General features: G+C 37.2%; 1 protein-coding gene across 4 annotated transcripts in view; it reads right to left on the bottom strand.

The window, feature by feature from the left end:
• Positions 1–22,758, bottom strand: part of PREX2 (phosphatidylinositol-3,4,5-trisphosphate dependent Rac exchange factor 2) — a 192,221-nt gene that overhangs the window by 46,327 nt on the left and 123,136 nt on the right. For all 4 annotated transcript variants that reach the window (XM_052786784.1, XM_052786785.1, XM_052786787.1 and 1 more), the window contains 8 exons: positions 21,211–21,305; positions 18,859–18,941; positions 18,431–18,521; positions 16,783–16,911; positions 10,615–10,656; positions 7,762–7,979; positions 4,917–5,019; positions 2,567–2,710 (listed from right to left, as the gene is read on the bottom strand). In XM_052786784.1, the coding sequence (XP_052642744.1) occupies positions 2,567–2,710; positions 4,917–5,019; positions 7,762–7,979; positions 10,615–10,656; positions 16,783–16,911; positions 18,431–18,521; positions 18,859–18,941; positions 21,211–21,305 (905 nt within the window). The remainder of the gene's footprint in view (positions 1–2,566; positions 2,711–4,916; positions 5,020–7,761; positions 7,980–10,614; positions 10,657–16,782; positions 16,912–18,430; positions 18,522–18,858; positions 18,942–21,210; positions 21,306–22,758) is intronic.

Below are 22,758 nucleotides of genomic sequence, written 5' to 3'. Positions count from 1 at the left end.
GGGATCTATACTGTTCAACATCTTTATCACTGACCTGGAGGAGGGAAGTCAAGTTTGCAGCTACTACCAAATTAGGAGAAGCAGTGGATATACTCAAGTGCAGGGCCACCTAGAGAGGGACCTACACAGGCTGGAGGAATGGGCCAGCAGGAACCTTGTGAAACTGAACAAAAACTAATGTCAAATCCTGCACCTGGGAATGCAGAGCCTAAAGAGCAGCTCTGCTGAGAAGGACCTCGGGGTCATGTTAGACAGCAAGCTGAAGATGAGCCTGCAGTGTTCTCTGGCAACCAAGAAGGCCAAGGGCATCCTAAACTGTATTAACATAAGCATGGCTCGTAGACTGAAAGAAGTGCTTGTCCTTACTTTATTCAACACACATTAGGCAGAATCTTGAATACTGTGTCTAGTTTTGGGCCTCACAGTACAGAATAGTTGAGTAGAGGGCCACCAAGATGGTCATGGGGTGGAGCACACACTCTGTGAGGAGAGGCTGATGGACCTGAGCTTGTTCAGCCTGTACAAGTGATGGCTTTGGGGGAACCTACTAGCCAGGTGCCATTAGCTACCAGGAGGTCAACAAGGAGACAGAGCCAGACTCTTTAGAATGGTGCATGCTGGCAGGACAAGAGGCAAGAGAAATCTGAATGCCAAGAGTAATAGCTCAACATTCTCAAACCCCCATCTTGCAAATCGGGATCCTTTTAAATGGAAAAATCCTTTACACTTAAGTATATGGATGCACAAAACTGTTTTTACAAGTGGAGGGATACATAATATAGCCTGGGTAAACATTTAAAAGCTTTTAAAAACATCTACAGTCCCAATCCTGCAAATATATAGACTTATAATTTTAGGCATGGAGCTATGCAACACAGAATAGAGCAACACAGAGATAGACTGATGTGCACTGACTTGTGCCTTTGCTAAAGTATTCCAAAAACCGTGATTTTCTAAATGTCCCATTTGAAAACATAAACCATTGTATTATAGGCAGGAAACAGCTTAGATCTGTTAAGCTTGGGAAGCAAGCATTCACTTCACAGAGGAACTTACAGAAGATTTCTACATTTGTAGCTAATAAATTTCAGTTAAAGATGGGTATCTACTGAGTTAGTTTGATGGCAGCTCAGCCAAACCTCCTAGGAAAGGAGCAAAAAATAGAATCCCAATTCATTCATTAATGAGGAAAAAAACTCCAAAATAATGATTTAAACACTAGGATTTAACTTCTTATCCAGGACTACTACTTCTTTGAGTCTAATGGACTATTTTGGAGGGGGAGCCTTGAAAATTAAAGAAATTTGGTATGATAAGGAAAGGAGAAATCTTCTGTATTACTGTAAATTATTAAGCAGATGTAACATTTGAATGAATCTTTGCCCTTTTCCTTTAGCTGACTACAAAGATGTTTATCCTAAGACTCAAATATTTTGGGCTTCTGGAAACAGAAAGGGAAAAAATTCTGCAGCACACTGAATCCCCTCCCGAATCTAAAAACATTAGTATTTCCAGGATTTCATCTGAACCAAGGTATTTTCTGTTCTCTTTCATGTGCCTTTTTGCCTGCTTTACTGAAATGTGTCTCCTGCTCAGCGTTCTCATTTTCCCCTATGACTAAAATCAATCTGTTCAAAAGGAATCCGCTGAAGTCTGTCTTTATTAGTTTGTTTAAAAAAATCAGACTTCAGGGATCTTATTTTTTAAAAATTGTGTGGTTTAAGTTTACAGTAAGTTCAGCTATTTCTTCATGTATCTGTTTGCTATTTCCTTTTACACCCTCCTTATCTATCAGAGACCAAACTCTCCTCAAAACCTTCATTTGTATGTCTGACTTCTGCCTATTCCACATAGACCCTGGAAGCCTTTTGCAAGGTACAGAGTACTTTCAGCTCCCTCTGAAATCAAAGGCGGCTCAAGGCAATCAGCACCTCGCATTCACCATTTCAGTGAATCAAACTCCACGCTCCTGATGACTGTAATGACACTGCAACTAATGCAGGCTGCCTGCAATTTATGAACAGTCTGAACATCAGCACCACCATTCATCACTTCAGTAACGTTTGCAGTGTCATAACTACAAAAGCCTGCAAACGTTATTTAAGTCTTCATAACTTTTTAAAGAGACAGAATTCTCAAGGGATAACAATTTAGTCCTTAAATCTGAAGTAACAGGAAAAGATTATGATCGCATTTGGAATGCAGAACACTTTTAAAAGCAAGTTGCATGGTCTGACTATTGTCCGCTAATGTCTACAAAGAATAAAACAACATTGATGAAAGAGGATTCATTCTTTGGTGTTGGAATCATATAACAGGTATAAACTTAGAAATGTATACCCATGCTTCTATTTTTTTATCACAAATCTCAGCATTTCTTAAATTCACATTTTAATTCAAAGTTCTCAATAAATGCCTACATTAAACAACATATTTAAATATAAGCATTGTACCCTAATACTTACAAAGGATTTAAATCAGAGCGAATGAGTAGGGTTGCAAAGAGAGTTAAATATATGTAAAAGAATTGGGGGGGGTGGGGGGCAGGAATTAAAACTCAGCTTACCTTGTGAAAAAAGTACTGGGTGGATTTTAAATCCCCCTCCATTCTTCAGCCTTTGAGGAAGCTGTTCAAAATGGTAACTGTCAAGGTAGAAGTAAACCTTCAGGGTTTGCCGGCTTCCTTCTGCTTGGTACGTGATTGGTACATCTAAGAATACAGTCAGTGTAATTATTTCATTAAAAGCAATGACACGTCCTTTTCCAGAAACTGCTGCACCCAAAATTCACACAGTTAGATAAAATCACTGCAGACACAGAATTAACACATGCAGTATTTTACATTATACTCACTGTTGCTGTGGTCACTTTTGGCCTATCCATTATCAGGAAGTAGATAAACAGAAAAGCAGTGACTGTCAATGACAGCAAAAATACTGAGCAAATAATGTAGTTAGACACATCCTACTTGTATTCCCCATAAATCTGAAGAAACATCTACATACAGCACATAGTTTGAAATCACTGGAAGAATGCCTTTAGCCATATTTCATATGCCTTCCTCAGGTGCACAATGTATCAGGTCAGTGTGATTATACAGAGTCAGACTCTCCTCAGATTTGTGTGGGATAGAACACAAGTAAATATACAGTAGCTTCCAGCATATTCATTAAATTATTATTAAACATCAGGACTCAAGTGAGAAAACAAATGTATTATGGTAAAATATATAAAACTGTAAGAGCACATTTCATTACACTTTGACAAACTAAATGTCATAATACATCAACTGGTGTAGAGTTCAGGGCAACTAGCAGTATCATTTTGCAGTTACAGTGATTCCCCAACATATATTGTGTGTATTATGCTAGATGATTAACATGTAATGACCATTACCAAAAGTTGACAGAAATTTTCCATTTAGCTAAATCTCTCAGAGGAAGTCAGTTTAATTCAATTTAAGCTTTTTCCTGTTTAAGTATCTTTTCCATACATAAGTCTCCAAGTTGAAAGCAGTAGTAATAAAATTTAGTGACTTGCATTAATAATATTATTACGTAGTTTTTACACTGTGTGCATAAACTATTTTGTACCTAAATGGAAAAGATTCCAAAGGGGCATTTTTCAATGTTTTTGGTAATAAGAAAAAGAGGGGGTTTGTTTCATTTATTATGCACAATCATAAATGGTAAAACCAAATTTGCCAGTTCCTTGTCTTCTGTAACCACAGTCACGATGACTGTGGTGGAAGCACTTAAACCAAAAGGAAATACAGCGTTTATTACAATCCTAGAACACATGGACTTTCCATTTATCTCTGTTTTAGCACAGACACCTCAGTTGGAAGATACAGCAATATGAACAGTTCATGACACAAGCATAGGGTTAACTCCCCATCAGGAGGCGCTCCTGTAACTCCAGTTCCATGTTGTTACCTGGCTTGGCAGGGCTGCTTTTTAAAACAAACACTCTGAACAGGGTCCTTACTTGAATTATACAGAAATAAATACGGTCTTATACAGGCTAATTCCTACCTGACTACCAGCCCTGCCCCACTGAATTCTTTGGAGCACGGGGAGCTTTGTGGAGGAGCTTTATGTCTTCTGGTTTTGGTTATTGCAGAAGTTCTCTCACATGTGGTCTCGATTCAGCAAGGGAATTGTTTTAGAAAAGCTTGATGTGAAGCAGACATACTTTCCTCCCTTCCCAGGGGAGTTATGATACTTAGGAAAAAATGAGGGCTTTTTGCTCACTAAACGAAGTTCACTGCAGGAAAATCTCTCCTGGCTGAAACATATTAATAAAGAACTGGCTGAAAATGAGTGAAGGGTATAAACAACAGACTGCGAAGACAGTCCCTTCCTGCGAGTTGGGTGAGTATTGGGAGGAAGCGTTCAGGACCTTGATCATCTGCACCAGCAGGTCTCAGAGGAAGTTTCTTGCACAATTTAAAGCTATCCTAATAGTGTTTGCCATCTCCTTTCAAGGAACTCTTCCAAAATCTACTTTGTCTTTCAGACAATAAATGAAATGTTTTTTATGCTTCTCCATCTCATCTCAGTTGCATTTACCTATTAAGACCTTCAAGCTTATTTTACACATGACTCTTCAATAACTAGATCTTCCAGGGACTTTCCTGATGCAGTCATGTACACCCAATGGAAAATTCGGTTAAGCAAACAGTTTTGTCCCCAAGGTTACTGACATTGCCAGATAATAACTCTGCATTGTCACTGATGTTAGCTGTATTTCAGGAAATCTAGGAATATTAGGAGGGCTACAGATCTACTAGTTCTCCATAATCCCAAATTATATAATACTCCCTGTGGGAGGTCATGTTCTAGGAGAGAAAAATGTTACAAATACAGAAAATGTTTCTCAACAGTAAAGCCCAGATACAAATTACAATTACTCACTGGCAACTAGTGGTTCTGGCTCTGATTGTCTGAAGTAAAAAGTAACTTTTTCCAAGTCAAACAGTGCAACCAATGTATCTTCTAGCATGGCTTGCTCATCAGCCTAAAAAAGGCAAAAGAAAAAGTGAAAGGGTCATTTCAGCCAGATTTTTTCCCTACCAGAAACAATATGAGAGCAGAACATAAACATAGCTACAGAATGTTGCACAACATTTCACTGATGCAGTGTATAACCTAATTAACTCCTAGATAATGTAAATATCTTTGCTTCTATTGGCACCTTCCCTTTTATTACTAGTCCGAGATTATTGAAATGAATGTTATCATTTCACATAGTAAATTAATAGTTAATTTATAGCTACCATTACTTCTCATGGCTTTTAATCAAACAATACTGTAATTATTCTTTATGTAAGATACCAGACTTCAACAGCTTGTCTTGACACCAGATCTAGCTTGTAAATTAACAGAGGGGAAATGTGAAAAATAAATTCTTCTTTTTAGCAATTTTCTTTAAAAAATGCCATAACTTTAGCATTTCATTTATAAAACACAGATGAGAGTTCATTGTGTCCACTCTAAGCACCAATAATTGAACCAGTAGCTCAGAATGACTACAGCTCAGGGTGATTTGCACTTTCACCTACAAACCTCTAGATGCAAGTCAAGTATGTAGATACTTCAATATTCTGATTTGCACCTATGGTTCACTCTGTGTACTCCTGAGCTAGAGAGACAGCTAAAGAAATCCAGACTAATTTACCAAAAAAGCTTCAGGAAGTAAATTACTAACTTCTCAGGACACTTTACTGAACCTTTAAAAGGGAAAATAGTAATCTACAAGTATGGTTACCTTGAGTTAAATATGCAGAAATCAATAATCGCTTAAATTAATTTTGTTCTTTATACAACCCTCACCTAGCACCTTAAGTTACCAAGAGCCAAACGGAAATCTGAGGCGTGCATTTTTCCTCCTCTAAGAACTGAAGCAGTAGGAAGGCAAAGAATAATAAACTAGCTGCCTATAAAATGAGAATAAACTATAGCTCACTGAATTATAGAAAGGAAAAAAAAAAGAAAACCACCACATGATTTCCCTGATCTATATATTGAAATAGCATTCCCCCTTGTATTTAGGAAAAAGCAAAGCTGCTAGAAATATTTTGTCTCCTGGTTCAATTTATGAAGTCTCTATGGACAGAACAGTTTTATCAGCAGAATAGTCTGAAAAACATTCAGTGACATGGGAAATCTTTGCACAACTGCTCATACTTTACTGAACTCTGGCCATAATGACTGTAATTTCCTTCAAATACCCTTGTTTAAAATAACACCGATCATTTGTAAGCAAAACAGTGCTGAGAAGGTATTGAAAAAGTTGCCTTTAAATACTTTTCACTTGATTGAGAATAGTTAGAAGAGACTAAATTTAATTTTATTTTCAATTCGACAATGCATACTGCTGGTATCTGATTACATGAAAATAGCTCAGTAGCATGCATTTTCACTACAAAGGAAATCTCTACAATCTTGAAAGAAAAAACAGAAGTGTTCAGTGCTGTAAAGACAACAGTTATTTTGTGATAACATGACAACTAAGCACATGGAAAAACATTAGACAGGCGCCAATTGAATTTACTCTTGAACTCTGAGGACTGCAGCACCAGGACATGCTGGTGCTGCATGGTGCTAAAAAGCATCCAAGACTCAAGACATGAACCCAAGCTTCCCTGACTGTGCTTTCTTCACACACCCCTCATGTGGATAAAGAGCCCTCCTGTTTCTCTCAGGCACTGACTTTATCTGTTTTTAAGCTGCACACCTTGTCCTGACATACGCTGTCCCATGCAAGCCCACATTGGTAACTCAACTACCTGTGAAGTAGTTGTTCACACTAGCTCAAGTCAATGCTCTCTAACAGTACCATAAGCTAATACTTTACGATTGTGATTTAGAAATACTTTTATTTCTATGGATCACTTCTGCTTCTAAAGTTTATCAGGTCATCCTGACAGCAATTTGCTGCTGAGATAGACAAGGCAAGGAAAGGAGACCTTTGATACTAGGAACATAGTCTGTTATTTGCATTGACTTTTATACAGTAGGATGTACCACATCAGTTATTTTCAGTGAGCAACTTCAGAGGTTGAGAAGACCACCATGGAGCAGACCGTACAGACTGCTTCACAGTTCTTCAGGTTAGCAGCCACCAGTCTAGTGTGAGAAGCAGCTTAAATAGCTGAAGCAGCACTTTGGATAACTGGGGATTAGAGAACTACAAAGCCATGTCCCTTTTTTAACTGTTTCTTAACCCATGGCTCTTTGCCAAGCCTTATGAAGAAATAGCAGATTTCCAATTACCCTGACAGGCTAAAAGGATTTGCCCTATGACAGGAGCAAAACAGACTAGCATGTCTACTCCTTCAACTACTTCAGACCTATTGTTTTTTGGGGGAGGGGGTGATAAAATTATCTAAACCAGGTATTTTATTTATCTTGCATTGCTGCTTTTTGCAAACTGAAGTTCTGGTTATCACCTAATACTACATTCACTCCTAAGGAACAGCTATAATAGTGGGGAGTCAAGGGTAAACTCACTATTTGCTAACTCAAAACAAACATAATACTGTCTTTGTGGAAAACATATTTCCCATATCACAAACAAACATTTCCCGTCTCTGTAATTATCTAAATCACAAATTTTCCAAATAGCAGCTAATTAAGTAACAAGCTAAGCACAAAGGACACAGAAAATCACATTTATAACTAAGACACATTTAACCGTGCCCTGGGTTCAGGGAACAAACACAGACTGTGACCAAGCATGCCACATGAGAAGTCTTACCAGGTTAGGCGAGAGCAGGGACTGGAAATGAAGGAGAAGACCTGCACTGGCTATCTGTTCCAGCCACCTTCTGCTGGCCTCTAGTGTCTCCATTTCATATTCTTTGTTGTTGTCAAACATCTGATTTAAGGCCACCATTAGTTGCTCTGAAAAAGCGCAGACTGTGGCCACTAGGCTCTGACAGAAGACCATGTCTCGCCTCAGTTGTATCTCGCTATCTGTGATGGGTAAAAGCCAAAAAAGGAAAAGCAAAAATGGAGCAGTAGATTAATTAACAGCAAAGGAACTGGGTTAGAATTTTTTTCTCTGTCTAAAAACCAAGTCATTTTAATGTAAAGTAAATTACAAGTTTACAGCCTAATGTTATTCCCAGTAAATAGCACTCCACACCCCAAACTGCCATTTTCCACACATAAAATAATCTTTTAAATTCTAAAATTATACAGAAATGTATTTAAAATCTGGAATTTGAAGTAGTTCTTCATAAACGATGAAGATTTTAATGTACATGCCACCAATTCTATGTACTTTTGATGTTACAAGGTGATGGATGTGAGGCAGATCTCTTTGCTGCAATGTGAGAACCAGCTGGGCACAAAAACATTTACTTCCCACAGGAAAGCAAGGATAGTCAGAAGCTCTTAATATGACTGCATCATCTGGTCAACTCCACAGCTACCAGCTGGGTAGGACAGATGAAGACTGCCTGCTGTAAAGTGCAGACAGGGCATATAGGAGTGCTGCTACCAGAACGCAATCTATCCAAATACAGTATTTTATAAATGCGTAATCTAGAAAATAAGCACAGAGCAGCATGACATATTCAGGAAGCAGCAGAGATTTATGGTGTCAGGGAAGTCCAGGACAGGTCCCTAGGTAGAATTCTATGGAACCATTAGCAGCTGATTCAAATTAGGGACTAGCTAACCTACCAATTTATCCTGGAGGGCACAGGCATTAGATTAGCTAAAGGTCAAAAGAGTTAGAAAGGGAAATACGTTCTCAATAAAGCACAAAATTGTGGTGATAAATATTCAGTGCTTCATTCTCTTTTCTGAAGGTCTTCAAGTATTTTTATCATTATGAGCTGTCAGGCAAACATCAATCACAAATGGTACAGGTAGACTTAATCTTTCTCAGAGCAAGAGAAGAAGATTAGGTGATACTGAGGTCTTTCCAAAGCCTAAAATGTTAGTCCTTACTTTTACATTCCTCTGCCTCTAAGAAGCTTAGCTCCTTTTCCACCTTCTCTATAGACCTGGCAAGACTTTAGATGACTGGATAAGTCAGCAGAAATAATTCTGTACTCATAAAATTAATACTGACTTTAAAAATATGCTTTTCTTGGACTCCAAGTATTTCTCAAAGTAACTCCATTCTGTCTGTTTTCCTCCTGAGATCTTCAGTCTTTTCCTTGACTATTGATAATAGTGACCAGTCTTTTACTATCATTTTGATTTCATTTGCCATCCTCTCAGGACCCCAGGAATGTTTTCCATAAATGGCCTAATCACTACTGCCTCTGCACTATGACTCATTGCTTTTTGTTTTGATTATTACAATTAAACTCTGTCTCTCCAATCTCTCAAGTTGTGCAGATTCCAGTACAGACAGAATTTTCATATTTAAAAACTCCACCCATCCCTAGCTTCAAAAATCCCACTGGCTTCTCCGTGGTCAAAAACTTTCCAATGTCACAGCACCGCTCAGGGATTTGAGCCCAACACACATTCTCTCTCCTCGCTTTGCTCAATTTTATCTCTGTTTGCCTAACAACAGCTGACTGTCAGTGCCTTCCTCTGTATTACCTCCTTCTGAAGCAGCCCTCTTGCGTCTCCAACACCTCATTTCCAAATCTCATTTAATACTACTCGAATATCAGATACTGCATCCAAGAGCACTTTGGGCTCTTTTTTCAAAAGAATTTTTACACAAAATAAACTACAGAATTTATGAACTTATGAAACCATGTAAATAAGGAAAACTGCTTTAAAAAAATATCAAGTCTGGGGTATTTTCTCAGGTCACTTATTTTAAAATACCTGAGGAATTTCTAAAAACTTTTATAATATTTGGAAGAAATCTGACAACAAAGAAATGTTATATTCCCCTTTACAAAACTGCAGCTACATGTCATAACAAAATAATGAAATAATAATGCATTCATATAGTGCTACAAGACGGTTAAAATAATCAGCTTTTACAGTCAAATGTGACTGCTTACTTGAATATTATGCACCTACAAACTGTAGAGAATCTTCTGCCATAAGTATTATTTTCTAAATACTGATTGACTGACATTTATTTTGCAGACACACATGTCTATGTTGTGTATTTGAAGCTGTACGCTGTATGGGGTGATGGTCGAATAATACACAGAATAATCAGATCCCTCCAAAAAGGAGGGACTTAAAAAAAGGTATCCTCTAAAAAAAGATTAAAGGAAAGGTAAGGGTTAGAAGAGTAAGCTAAGTCTGGAAATAGATGGGAATGAAGAGAAAAGAAAAAAAGATAGCAAATAGGAGAAAGCCCAAAACAAGAAAGACAGCAGAAGTACTGTGCACAAGCTCAGTGATTTAGTAGTTACTTCATCTGCCAAGATCCAAAGTAAATGACCAGAGAAGGTATTTTGCATTTAAAAAAAAAAAAAGAACGTGCAATGTTTGTTAGAAATGTCTTTGGAATGTGTTCTTCAGGAATCCTCACTGTAAACACAGGGGTAAAGTTGTTGATATCAGGTTATCGTATCCGAGATTTTTCCCCTTCCTCTAAACATAGTATTCTGTCCAAAAGCAAAAAAAATCTCAAACCACCCACATCCACTTCCCTCACTCCCAAAACAAGCAAAATTACCTGTATATTCAAGAAGTGCCAAGAGTATTCGTGCCTTCACCTCTTAAAGAAAAAAGAAAATATATTGAGGTCATGGTTAAAAGTGTTTTCACCAACATAATAATGCATTTGCAGTTTCTCATTTTATACCAGCTTAACTCCAACTTCTTGTGTAGGCAATCCTGATTTATACCTACAAAACAGTAATGAGTCTCAATTTCACTTAATTTTACATATGACTTGATAAAATTGATAATAATCAAAAGCACCAACACTGAGAAAGTCACATGAAGAAGCAGCTGCTATCTCAGAGTACATGTGTACCAGCTGGCCAGTGCAAGTCCACATATGAAGAATTCCAGTCTTAAAACTTTGAAAAGCAAGACAGTTTTAACCGATTCCCACACTACCCCTGTTTTTTATTTTTTCTTTTCCCTCTCTCGTTCCATACTTAAAAATCTCAGATTATCCTCATTTTAATGTATACCAAAGCATCCAGGAAAAATACAACAGCATTTTCACTTTATTCTCAGCCTTCAGGATTTTATTTTGCTTCAAACATTTCTTGTCACTTAACAATGTATGAAGTAAAAAAGTACAGATTAAAAAAAAGTCTTCATTTACAGTGATAAAAATTTGGTTTTATATCTCTTGACACTTTTTTGGGGGGGGGGTAAACTTCTCAAAGTTTGCAGGCTGAAGGGAGTGATTCTTCCCCTCTACCATGTACCAGAGCATGAATTTAAATGTGTTAACCACCACTGCAAGGAACAGGTAGATTAAAAAGCTGCCATAACCTTAGAGAGTGTTGAACTTCGAGCACATCAGTTATCCTACAGTAACTGCCTGTAGAAACACACTGCTACTTCACATGCTTTCGCATCTTTCCAAACTTTCTTTCATACAGTCAGTTTTCTGTGCAGTCCTATTCCAAGCCCTGCTCAGTGGACCAGCAGAGCTGCTATGGGGTATATGGACAATAGGACAATTTGGGAATATGTTGCCCCCTACTAAACCCTAACCTAATAGGTTTGAAATTTGAATCGTTTGAAATTTGAACACAACTCAGACGACAGAACTGAGATTGGAGTTGACTGTATCAACAGCACAGTCTGGATTCTGTGTGTACTTGAACATATCTATGAAAAGCCAGAATCTTCCCCAAAGGTGACTATGCTTAAAAAAGAAGAAAACCTTTCAAGCCTGATCTTCCTCTGTGCTGTACACACATTGTGAAAAGAACTGGCAGTACCTATGCTTCTGAAACACATGCCCACAGTATCTCAAATACAAGCATCAAAACACTCAAAATTACTGGTTATTCTTGAAAATTGCCTGGTGATAGGTCTTTGCCTTAGCCTTCTGTCTTTTGGAAAAAAACTTACAGAGATTAATAACTTAGCATCTTGGAGTCTGAACATAGCTTAGTAACTGAAAATACAATACAGGGAAATATAGCTGTTGTCTGAAGAATTTAGATACATTGAGGCTATTACTTGCAGCTTGTTTTATATGAGATTTGTTGGATCTCTGAATTCAAAAGCATTTGAGGTATCTATAAATAATGATTTCCTGCTTATGGGAAAACTACAGGACACTCCAACTCTCCTTTATCATTGCTATAAGTCTTCTCTATTTCAAAATATACCCACAGGCAAGAAAGTATTTTTAGGTTATTTGTATAAGTAGAGACTTACCTGGGGTTAGAAATGAACTTTGGATGTCAACCATTTGCTTTTCAACAAATTCCAAATGCTGTGGAAGTTTTCACCCCGTCTTGCTACATGGCATATGGAAAGGAATAACTCCCTAGCAATTTATCTTTAGATTATATGATTTGTAATGCAAGATGCTTTCAGCTTCTTTTATTCTTAAACATTCTTTTGTACTTTTTTTTTTATCATGCTATTCTGCTACTCTGATCTTTGCAGTAAAGGCTAGATTTTAGTTTTGTTTCTCACACCTGAAAATATTTTTGAAATAAGACTGAGATTTGCACTGCATGTTTCATGATTTAAGTTGAAATACATGTCTTACACCTTTAATGACTGAAAGGATCCTTCACTCCTCACTCCTAATTTAAATTAAAATAGATGTGTACTTTCTCAATTGCATAGCATTTCCTGTTTAAACTTAAAATTATTGTGCTAGCAAAACAACTGCACTTCCTCATGCAGTTATGTGACTAGCTGACTAGAAATCTGACTTCCTCTAAAACACCTCTTCTTTTGACCAAAAATCTTACCTTTTTTTAATTTGGGAAAAAAGCAACTACAGAAATTTCTCCCCCTCTTTGTTCTCTTTACACCTTTCTGTTGTTATGCTGACCAGTTTTGGTTTTACTTTGCTTCTGAAGGGTCCCTTTCTTTCCATCCATCTTGTTGATTTTCCTGGTTCCTACTTGAGTCATCCCTCAGCTTTTCCTCTTGTGCTTCCCAATTCTCATGTTACATCCAGCATCACGTACCTACATTATTCTTTCTCTGTTCAGTGACTGTTGAATTCCTGCCCTGACTACTGCTCTCTCCTGCACCAAAATCAAGCACTCCATCTTCAAAGATGTGCTTCTGCCAACAACTTATCTTTATTGGTTTAACAATTTAGTAGGCCCAGCCACTCCAAGAAATAACTTTCATCTTTTCTTTAGTTACTTAGCTCCAGATAAATCCTCCTAGACTCCGTATATTATTTCAGAGAACTCTTCATTTCTATCAACTTGATTAGCCTTCTAGTGCTGCCTTTTACTGTAACCATAGAAAACTTTTCTTTCTCTAATGATATGGGAGGACAAATGAAATGAGACAAAGCAATCTCCACATAATGTTTTAAATCTACTGTCAAGGAAGGTTTGGTTGTTTTTTTCTGTTGGGTTTTTTTTTAATCTGTGCAAACCCTCATAGATTTTTTTTAAAAACTGTTCTCCCAATTCCGATACTAATAAAAAGAAAATTGACAGACCAGAACGACCATCCTCAAGGCATTCTGAGTTTTCCATTTCTTCATACTTATTAAACAAAGTAAATAAAAAGAATCCTAAGATCTAGGACTTAAAATGCCTCATTTTTGTGTGGCTCCCATGTCTCCTTCTGTTCTAAAGAACTAATCAGTCTAATCTAATACAACACATTCTATGATGCAACAGAACAATGAGTCAAAAATTACAATAGCCTGTGATATTTTTATGAAAATAAAAATGAGTCAGTTTTCAATAAGGAGATGCATTTACTGAAAGCATTCATCCTTACTTAGCATTCATCAATAATGGTTAAGTATGTTTGTAATATTTTGAGGTTTTAATTACAACAATTTTTTTCCCCATGGTGAACAAAGTTACATCTGTGGTCTCCTTTGACTACTTCCTCTAGAACGCACTAGAAGAGACAAACGTACCTGCTTTCCTCAATTATTAAAATACTGACTTTTACTTATAAACAAACATGAAGATTCTCCTAAAATCCCAGGACTTTGTTCCAACTTTTTCTCATAAGCCCAACTAAGCAGTCAAATTAGGGGGCATCTTTTCTTTTTCCTGAATCAGGCAAATAAGAGGGAAATCAGGGAGGTAAATCTCTGTACCATGCTTTAGGTTTTCAGCCAGAAATAGCTCAGGGCAGTACTAGTGGTTCTTCTAGGTATCCTGACCATTTATGAACACAGTGCATAATGGCAAGATTAGAAAGGAGAAAACAAGAAATGAAGATATGATGGGAAAATTTAGTTGCTAAAGCATTTTTAGCCCTGCTTTGTGCTGATCCGATTTCAGTTAGATCCAGCTGCTGGTTGTGTCTCAAGTTTAATTTATACAGGCCTAAGCCTATCTAAGTCACAGCAGTCTCCCAAAACTGCCTGAGGGGCACATTTCTGCCCTGAATCTTTTCAACACTGAATTACATATACCTGTCTAGACATGCCTTGGAAACTAAGGCTTGAAAAGCAATTATTTACTTCCATTCTCCTATTTCTCCTTCATGCTGTTTGTGCCAGGGAAGCCACAAGAAGCTAGGCTTTCAGGTATCCATTACATCACACCAACTTCTTGGTCCCACAGGCAAATCAAAATTATGATGAAGATGTGGATCACGATTCTCGAGAGTACTTCTCAGGAACAAGTATTAGTGATACCAGTTTGCGGGGGTGGCGGCGGTGGAATAGAAATCAAAGTAAAGAAAAAAACATGACAAGAGAATAGAAAGATGTAAAGACTGACGGTGAATAAACAACCTAAGATGATAATTTTACATGTAAACCCATGTATTTGGTTAAGAAGATGGCACAGAAGCCAGTTGTTGGAAATCTCTGACAAAAGCTCAGATGCCATGGATGGAAAGGGAGAGCCAAGAATATTTAAAATTGGCAGAAAACTTCTGAGACACAGTGATGAGAGAAGTTAAGGCAGAGTGTGTGCTCTCCTTGAACAGCACAAGAATAATGCCTTTTACTATTTAGCTCTCTGAATCATGCACCATTCACAAGCATGACAGTTGCAATAAAGTTAGTTACTATAATTTATTAACAGAGAAAACCCTTTTTAATCCTAATTTCTAAAACATTAGAAAACGCAAACAGTTTTATTTTTCTGTAAACATCAAGATTCCTTCTGATAAATATCACCATTACATTATAGTAGTATTGTAAAAAGAGACGTTTTCTATTATAGAGAGGCAGCAAGTCATTTGGATGTTGCTGAACTCTCCCACAGAATTTTGTGGTAGATTTAAAACCAAATTTATCCGAATAACCCCAGCTCAATATTGAGGGTATATGACCAATGCTGAAATGGGTTAAGTCTATTAATTCTATTTATGGGCAAACAAGTTATGTGAAAATGGTCTGTTAGGCTTGGCTTCAGAAGGGGGGCAATGAAGGACTGTTAAAAACATATTTCTGTTCCTCCTGAACTGTGAAAGAAACCATGATTAATACTTGAATATAATTTGGTTTAGGCTGAAGATAGACCTGTAGATAGAAGGATCCAAAAATATTTATTCATTTTTCAATCACTGACAGCCACCATTAAACTAAAAGAAGTATTCTTAGTATTGGAGAGTCAACCCACTGTGATTGACTCAAAAAATAGGAGATATTTTTGTTGTTTTTATAATTTTCTAACCCAGGGTCTGAAAATATGATTGTATCTGAAATGAGAAATACCAAATGTCAGAGGAGGAGGAGTTTGTTTGGTTTGGCTGGTTGGTTTTTGGAGGTTTATCTTAATAAAACTTATCACAAAGTTCTTTTCCAGTGATCTGAAATTTAGCAGTTTCTTTATGGGACACCATGGAAATCAGCCAACAAAGCAAAAGAAGCTAAACATACACACACAAATCATTTAAAGCTAGACCTGACACAAGTTTTTGTTCCCATGTAGACTCCTAGAGCAAGTAGTTTTATAGAAATAATTTTGCTCATTATTTCTGTTTCTCTATCAAACAGCACAGGAAATAAAGCAGAAGCTACAGGCAAGATTTTCTGGAGAGGAAATCCCAGTTACTTTCTTATGAAGCCAGGGAGAGAGCAGAAAACCCCAGCTCACATTGTCACTTGGTGTTGAAGAGGAGCAGAGTACTAGGTAACTTAAGACAGTGGTGGGAGGGAGGTGGAGGAGGAGGAGTGATAGGATCAGTTGTGATGGAGTGAGTAAGTGAAAATCAGTGGAAGAGGTTTGGCTTCATGGCAGAAGAGGGAGCATGATTTTAGAGGGATAATGATTCCAGATCAATGACAGGTAAGAGCAAGATATAGGACAAAAGTTGTCCTGCAGACTCTTCATCTTTCCATTTAAGACGGTAGAAAAAAGGGAGTTTAATTTCAAGGAAAGCCCCATTTTGGTCTATCAGTACCACGAAGTTCTGTGACAAATCAGTCAAGCCCACTGGACTTCAGCAGCAACTGAAATAATGTAGCACATGCAACATATAGTTCATTTGTTTTCACTTGTCAGAACAGATGATTTTCTCTTCGGTACCTGAAGCCAATAAGGTGAGCACGAGACAGCTGAGATATACTCCACTAACCTTGTTACTAAGATCACAAAAAAGTCCTGAAATTCAGGCATTTCCCATAGACTACACTGTGTTCAGCAAACCTTGCCCTGCAGCAACATGAAGCAGTTGTATCTTTCCTCTTCCCTTCCCCAGGCTCTCTATCATTAATGAAGTGTTTATTTATGGTCAAATTGTTCTTACTAACCTTCTACAAATTTTCTGATATTCTGGGCAAGACTCCGGACACTGCTGGGGAGGTTCCAAGGGTCTTGCTTGATGTGGAGTCGTAGCCTCTTTGGACAGTTAAGCTTCGGTTCCATTTCCTGCTGAAACTCTAATCAAGGACAAAAATAACATTTTTCTGCTTAAACCTCCTGAGAAAGCCCCAGTAAGACATTATTTCTTCCTAAATGTTTTCACAGCTCAAGGAGTTGTCAACTTATTTAACTCTAGTTAAAGCTAGGGTGACAGGTCTAACAGTCATCTAAGCTCCCTACTTAAAGGAGAGAGCAAGCAGCACTCCCAAACACGATTCTTTCTGAACCAGGTACATAAGATAGAAGATGCCTGTCTCCATGGAGAAAGCAGGACCCTGGCACTTTTAGAGGCAAAATTAATTCAATCAGAAAATGAAACTTAAAACAAAATTACTTATTGCTTAACCTAGTCTATCTTTCAAATCATTGAAGTGCTCCTTGTACGGTTCATGAAGACGGTGCAGATCAAGAATAAAATATCTGACATGTCCATATCTTGTGTCAAACTGAACATTTACTATACCACTGAAAGGATAACATTTTGTTGTGTGGGCCTGCCACATACTTAATCTGAAACACTGAGAAACACAAGAGAGCAGAAATGCTCTAGGTTCATCCCCATTATCTTGGTCCCAAAATAGGAAACAAAAAAAAAAAAAAGAAAGAACAAAAAGAGGAGGTTATGTGGTTTTCCATGCAAATTCAGTGAGGGGGAAGTATTTCAGGCTTTGTAAATCCATACAATTGGGTACAGTAATTAAGCTCTATTGACTTCAGTGGGATTTTGGTGATTTATAAAAGCCAAAGATCCACCCTCTGGCCATCTAAAATTAGTTTTCTTTGGCAAAAGTCATGTGCAGGATCAATAAAATCATAATCAAAACTATTATACATATTAATACAACATTCAGTCTCCCATTGAGCTTTTTTCTTCTTTTTTTTTTTAAAAAAAAACACACCTCAGTTCACTGAAAGAAGTCCTTTGCATTTTTCATCACAATATTATGGCTACCACCAGATATCTATTTATACACTTAGACTTAAGCAACTATGTGAGCGTTAGCAGAGTATCTGAAATTACATACAGGATTTTTTTTTTTAAACAATCAGTAATACTTATATAAGCATATATTTAGCATAAATATTACTTTAACTATATATTTACATTTGAAAATTATTTATAAATCAACTTCACAAATTATATATCTACAAAAAATAATAAAAATCTGGTATTAGTACTAAAATAGATCAGAAATGGCTTCAGTAGTTGAGACAAAAATGTAATAAAAACACCTGCAATATACAAAACCTGTTTCTTGCTTCAAAAACCTCAGCAATTCTATAGTCAGTTCAGAGCCTACAATTTAACACTAACTTTCCAAGAAACCTAAATTCTTTTGTACATTGTGCAATGGAAGTGTAAGAAGCCAACTAAGAATAAGATCTACTTAACAAGAATTTCAACAATCAATTATTGCAGAATACACCAAGATTAAGCAAAATCAGTTCTTTAACACCCAGCTCAAGGAGTAGATAGCCATATCCATGTACCCCTCAAGCTGCCTTTTGATTCTCATAGCTAGAAATAAATGTTACCTTGGAGGCCTCGACCTGGTGTAAAATATTTTGTCTGCTCAAAGGCCCTCATCACAGCTGGTCCTTTCAGAAGATTGACAATTGAATCGACCTGTTGGGATCAAGGTTCTGTGAGAAAGATGTTTTTTACAGCAACAATTAGAAATTCTTTCTTTAAGAAATACGGGCTACAGAAAGGCAGCTTTGGATTCTTTCTTACCTAATGGCTCTAGTTAAAGTAACAAGCTAGGGAATGTTAGACTAAATCTAAGGACCTGTTTAATTCACAGTTTTGAACTATTTACAGAAAACTGAAGGAGAATGAGTAAATACATACCATCCCAGTAAACAGTGGAAAGCAAAAGTAAAAAGAAAAAGAAGTATTTGCTAAAGACATCTTAGCTCAAACATGGACGTTAGTATCAAAGCCAAGAAAAATAATCTCATACTTGACCAAAAAGATGCTCCAAACAGCTATGGAGCTTGTCCTGTTTATCATGGGAGATTCGAACACTTATGGGAAGCTCATCACCTGAAAAATATTTTAAAATGAAAAAATGTTTAGAAGTTTCAGCATATTTTCCAAAATCTTTGTAGCTTAGATAATCTGCTTTACACACAGACTCGTGCTTAGGTTTTCAGGATTATGGTAACTGTTCTCCCTACATATTTTGCATTTGGTAGTCACTCGATAATACAGAAATAGCTCTTAGAGAAAAGCCCATATTCAAAACCCAACTGGACATGGTCCTGGACAACCTGCTCTAGATGACCCTGCTTGAGCAGAGGATTGGATTGGATGATCTCAAGAGGTCCCTTCAAATCTCAACCATTCTGTGACCAGAACACAGGATTCTTCTATGCTGAAGAACATCCTAAACACCAGACTAAATGGCTAAGTAGTATGAACCTAATATAGCAGACCATAAAGTCACTGAAATGCATTCACCATAAAATTTTTATAGGGACACTACAGACAATTCACAGTCTTAATGTTCTTACTAATTAAATGGTTCTGAGATTTTAGTAATTCAACAAAAAAACAGCATCCAAATCCTGTATTTGATATGAAGCTTTTAGTAGTACATACCACAACATTTCCTAAGAGAGTACAAAGGAGAAGGACTCTCGTAGGTCACTGCCCGCAGTCACTCGCTCTCTCAGACAACGGGTGATGAAACCTGAACTCTTTCAAAAGCTGTGAAAAACTGAGCTTAAAACTGGTTTTCCTCCTTGCTGTTGCAGTGACAGATAAGAACTAGCCACTTGATAACTTATAATCCAAATTTATTCATGGTCAATCTAGACTCATTTTTCTTATGTCAGTGAAACCCTTAAATAGCACTTTTCTCTCCTTGATTTTTTTTTTTTTAGCTCCTTTAGATGTCCTTACAGCCAGTAGTTACAACCCTTCACAGGATTTTAATTGCAACAGATGGAGCATGGTGTGAAAGAGCCTTGATTTGGAGTTAACCAGGTTAGCTTTGGAACTAGTTGAAAATTAAGTCATCAGGAGAATGGGAGTTTCACTGAGCAGCAGTATTTACCAATTCAAACACTATCTGTGCTTGGCTAGCACAGACATATTCTTTTAGGCACCTCAGTTGGTACTTCAGCTTGATGCTGCACAAGTGCATATCAGTTCATTTACATCTTAAGTTGAAGATGCGGACCCTTGCTCTCCTCTTTTATTAACAGTTCTTTATCACAGATTCATAGAATGGTTTGGGTTGGAAGGGACCTTAAAGATCATCTAGTTCCAAGCCCCCTGCCATGGGCAGGGACACCTTCCACTAGACCAGGTTGCTCAAAGCCCCATCCAAACTGGCCTGGAACACTTCCAGGGATTGAGACATCCACAACCTCTCTGGGCAACCTGTTCCAGTGCCTCACCACCCTCATAGTGAAGAGATTCTTTCTAACGTCTAATCTAAATCTACCCTCTTTCAGTTTAAAGACATTATCCCTTGTACAAGTCACTACATGCCCTTGTAAAAAGTCCCTCTCCGGCTTTCTTGTAGGCCCCTTTAGGTACTGGAAGGCTGCTATAAAGTCTCCCCGGAGCCTTCTCTTCTCCAGGCTGAACAACCCCAACTCTCTCAGCCTGCCTTCATAGAAGAGGTGCTCCAGCCCTCTGATCATCTTAGTGGCCCGCCTCTGGACACGCTCCTTCATCCCTTCCTCTGTATCTGCCCAGCTCTATAAGTATGTATCATTTCTGGAAAGTAGCTGCCTAGAATTGCATTATTCATAAGGTGTCTCAGATACCTTGCATAATGTCATTAATACTTTCCTGTCCCAACTGAAAATACCTCTCCTGGTACAACCAGCAATAAAATTTGCCCTCTCTAGGGCCAAGTCTCACTGGTGGCTCATATTCAAACTAATATGCCCAGTTCTTTCTTTTCCTAAGTCATTCCCAAATGATAAACTCTCAGCTTAAAGCAAATATTTTTATTCTTAGTCCCTGAGTATATGACCTTGTACTCCATGCAGTTAAATCCCATCTCATTCCTATTAGCAGCTGCATTTATTTAAATTCAATTTGTCATGGCATAAACAAGAATGTGCTTCTATGTGGTCTCTCACATTCTTTCCTACAAACATACACAGCCGAATCCTGCTATCCGGGTGCTGAGACAGACTGGGAGAGCATTCCACACTCACCAATGATACACTTCTATTACCAAGGAGGATGCAATTTTTAAAACAAAAACAACAAAACTGCCAGACAAATGAAAAGAATAAAACTGAATAAAAGGAGCAGATGATAGATTCATAGCTGACTTTTCTAAACATACCTGAATCCATTTCATCACTGTGAAAATAAGAACTGCACTGACTGCTACAAATGCTGGTGAATGAGGCAATGGAGTTCCTATTGCTGTTGCAATCGCTTGAAAAATAAACACAAAACAAAAAAAGAAATAAAGTCATGTCCTTTAACACAGGCTCTGTATCAAAGTTATGGAAATTCTTTCCCTTTTCCCCTTTTAAATTTAATGGTGAGATGGTCTGCACAATTCTTTATTAACAATAAAGATCCCTGTACTTAGGCTATCATTTAATTTGCAATTGTGGTAGGACTCAAGAGGACCAGATTCCAAAAATAGATGATTCAATTGTCTCCCTTCACCTTGCATATGAACAAGTACTTGCAGAATGATTATAATATACACTTTCAATGCAAAACAACCAACTTTTCTTACATGAGTGACAGTTTTTGAAACTGTGGCCTCAAATGTTTTAGTAACTCCACGTATAAATTCTGTACTCCTAGTCCATAGCTAATACAAGTGATGAAACACTCTGGTGTATGACTTGCAAACTAGAGTCCATAATGGGTTTAGAAGAGATTTGATCCATCTGAATAGCACCAAAATTCAAATTACAAACTATTTTTCCCTGCCAGCCAAAATACAGTTTACGATCCCATCTCTTCCAGCTGTTCATTTTGTTAGAGATGTATAGACATTTACATCTGTGACTTCAGTGAAAACTTCTATGTGTACAAAATGTCACCCACATTGGTCCAGTAAGGAGATTTGGGATTTAAATGTTTTTTTTTTTTCCTACTCTTTTCTCTCAAAATAGATTGTTCTGTACAGAAAATAGATGGAGAACATACCTACTTCTGCAGCATAAACAGAGTAAAACATAGCCTTTTGTACTAAAAATTCTATGGAGATAAATTTCAATTCAAAGTCTTCAGTTTTTTAGCCACATGAAGATCGTTTAGTTTCAATGCAGCCAATGCTTAAGTAATTATCCAGCAGAGGGAGTCTTAAAAACCCAAGTGAATATAAGGTATTGTAGAAGTGTACCTAAAGGATATTTATATATAATGATCTGGGTTTGGTTTTATGAATTGGGTGTACCCATTCACCAAGAAATACATATCTATATTTTATATATAATGTTGCAGTTATACATGTACCCATGTGCTCCCTACTTGTTTTCTTTATTTTTGTAAATACAAAAGTGATCTTCTACTAGTTTTGGCATGCTGACTTACATTTCCTGGCTAAAGTATGTGTTTTGGACCTGTAGCCAAGCAGGTAAGTGACTGGGGAAAACTTAAATGAAGCAATATGATATAATTACAATTGTATCTATTAAGTAGATGAAAAGACATCAGTAACAACATGTTCCTAACAGAGGGTGAACAGTCCCAAGGAGTAGTAAGAATTTCTGGCTGGATATTAAGAAATGTTTTCTAACTAACATTAAAGTCTCCAAAGGGGAGATGAAGGTTATTTAAAACTGGATTGTGCAAAGCATGAGAAAATAAAACACATGAAAATGAGCAACAGATTAGATGTATTAGCTGTATCACTCCATGTTTTTCT

This window comes from Harpia harpyja, chromosome 5 (assembly GCF_026419915.1).
Source record: "Harpia harpyja isolate bHarHar1 chromosome 5, bHarHar1 primary haplotype, whole genome shotgun sequence".
NCBI lineage: Eukaryota > Metazoa > Chordata > Aves > Accipitriformes > Accipitridae > Harpia > Harpia harpyja.
The sequence above is the reverse complement of the archived record's forward strand: the minus strand, read 5'-3'. Positions and strand labels throughout refer to the sequence as shown.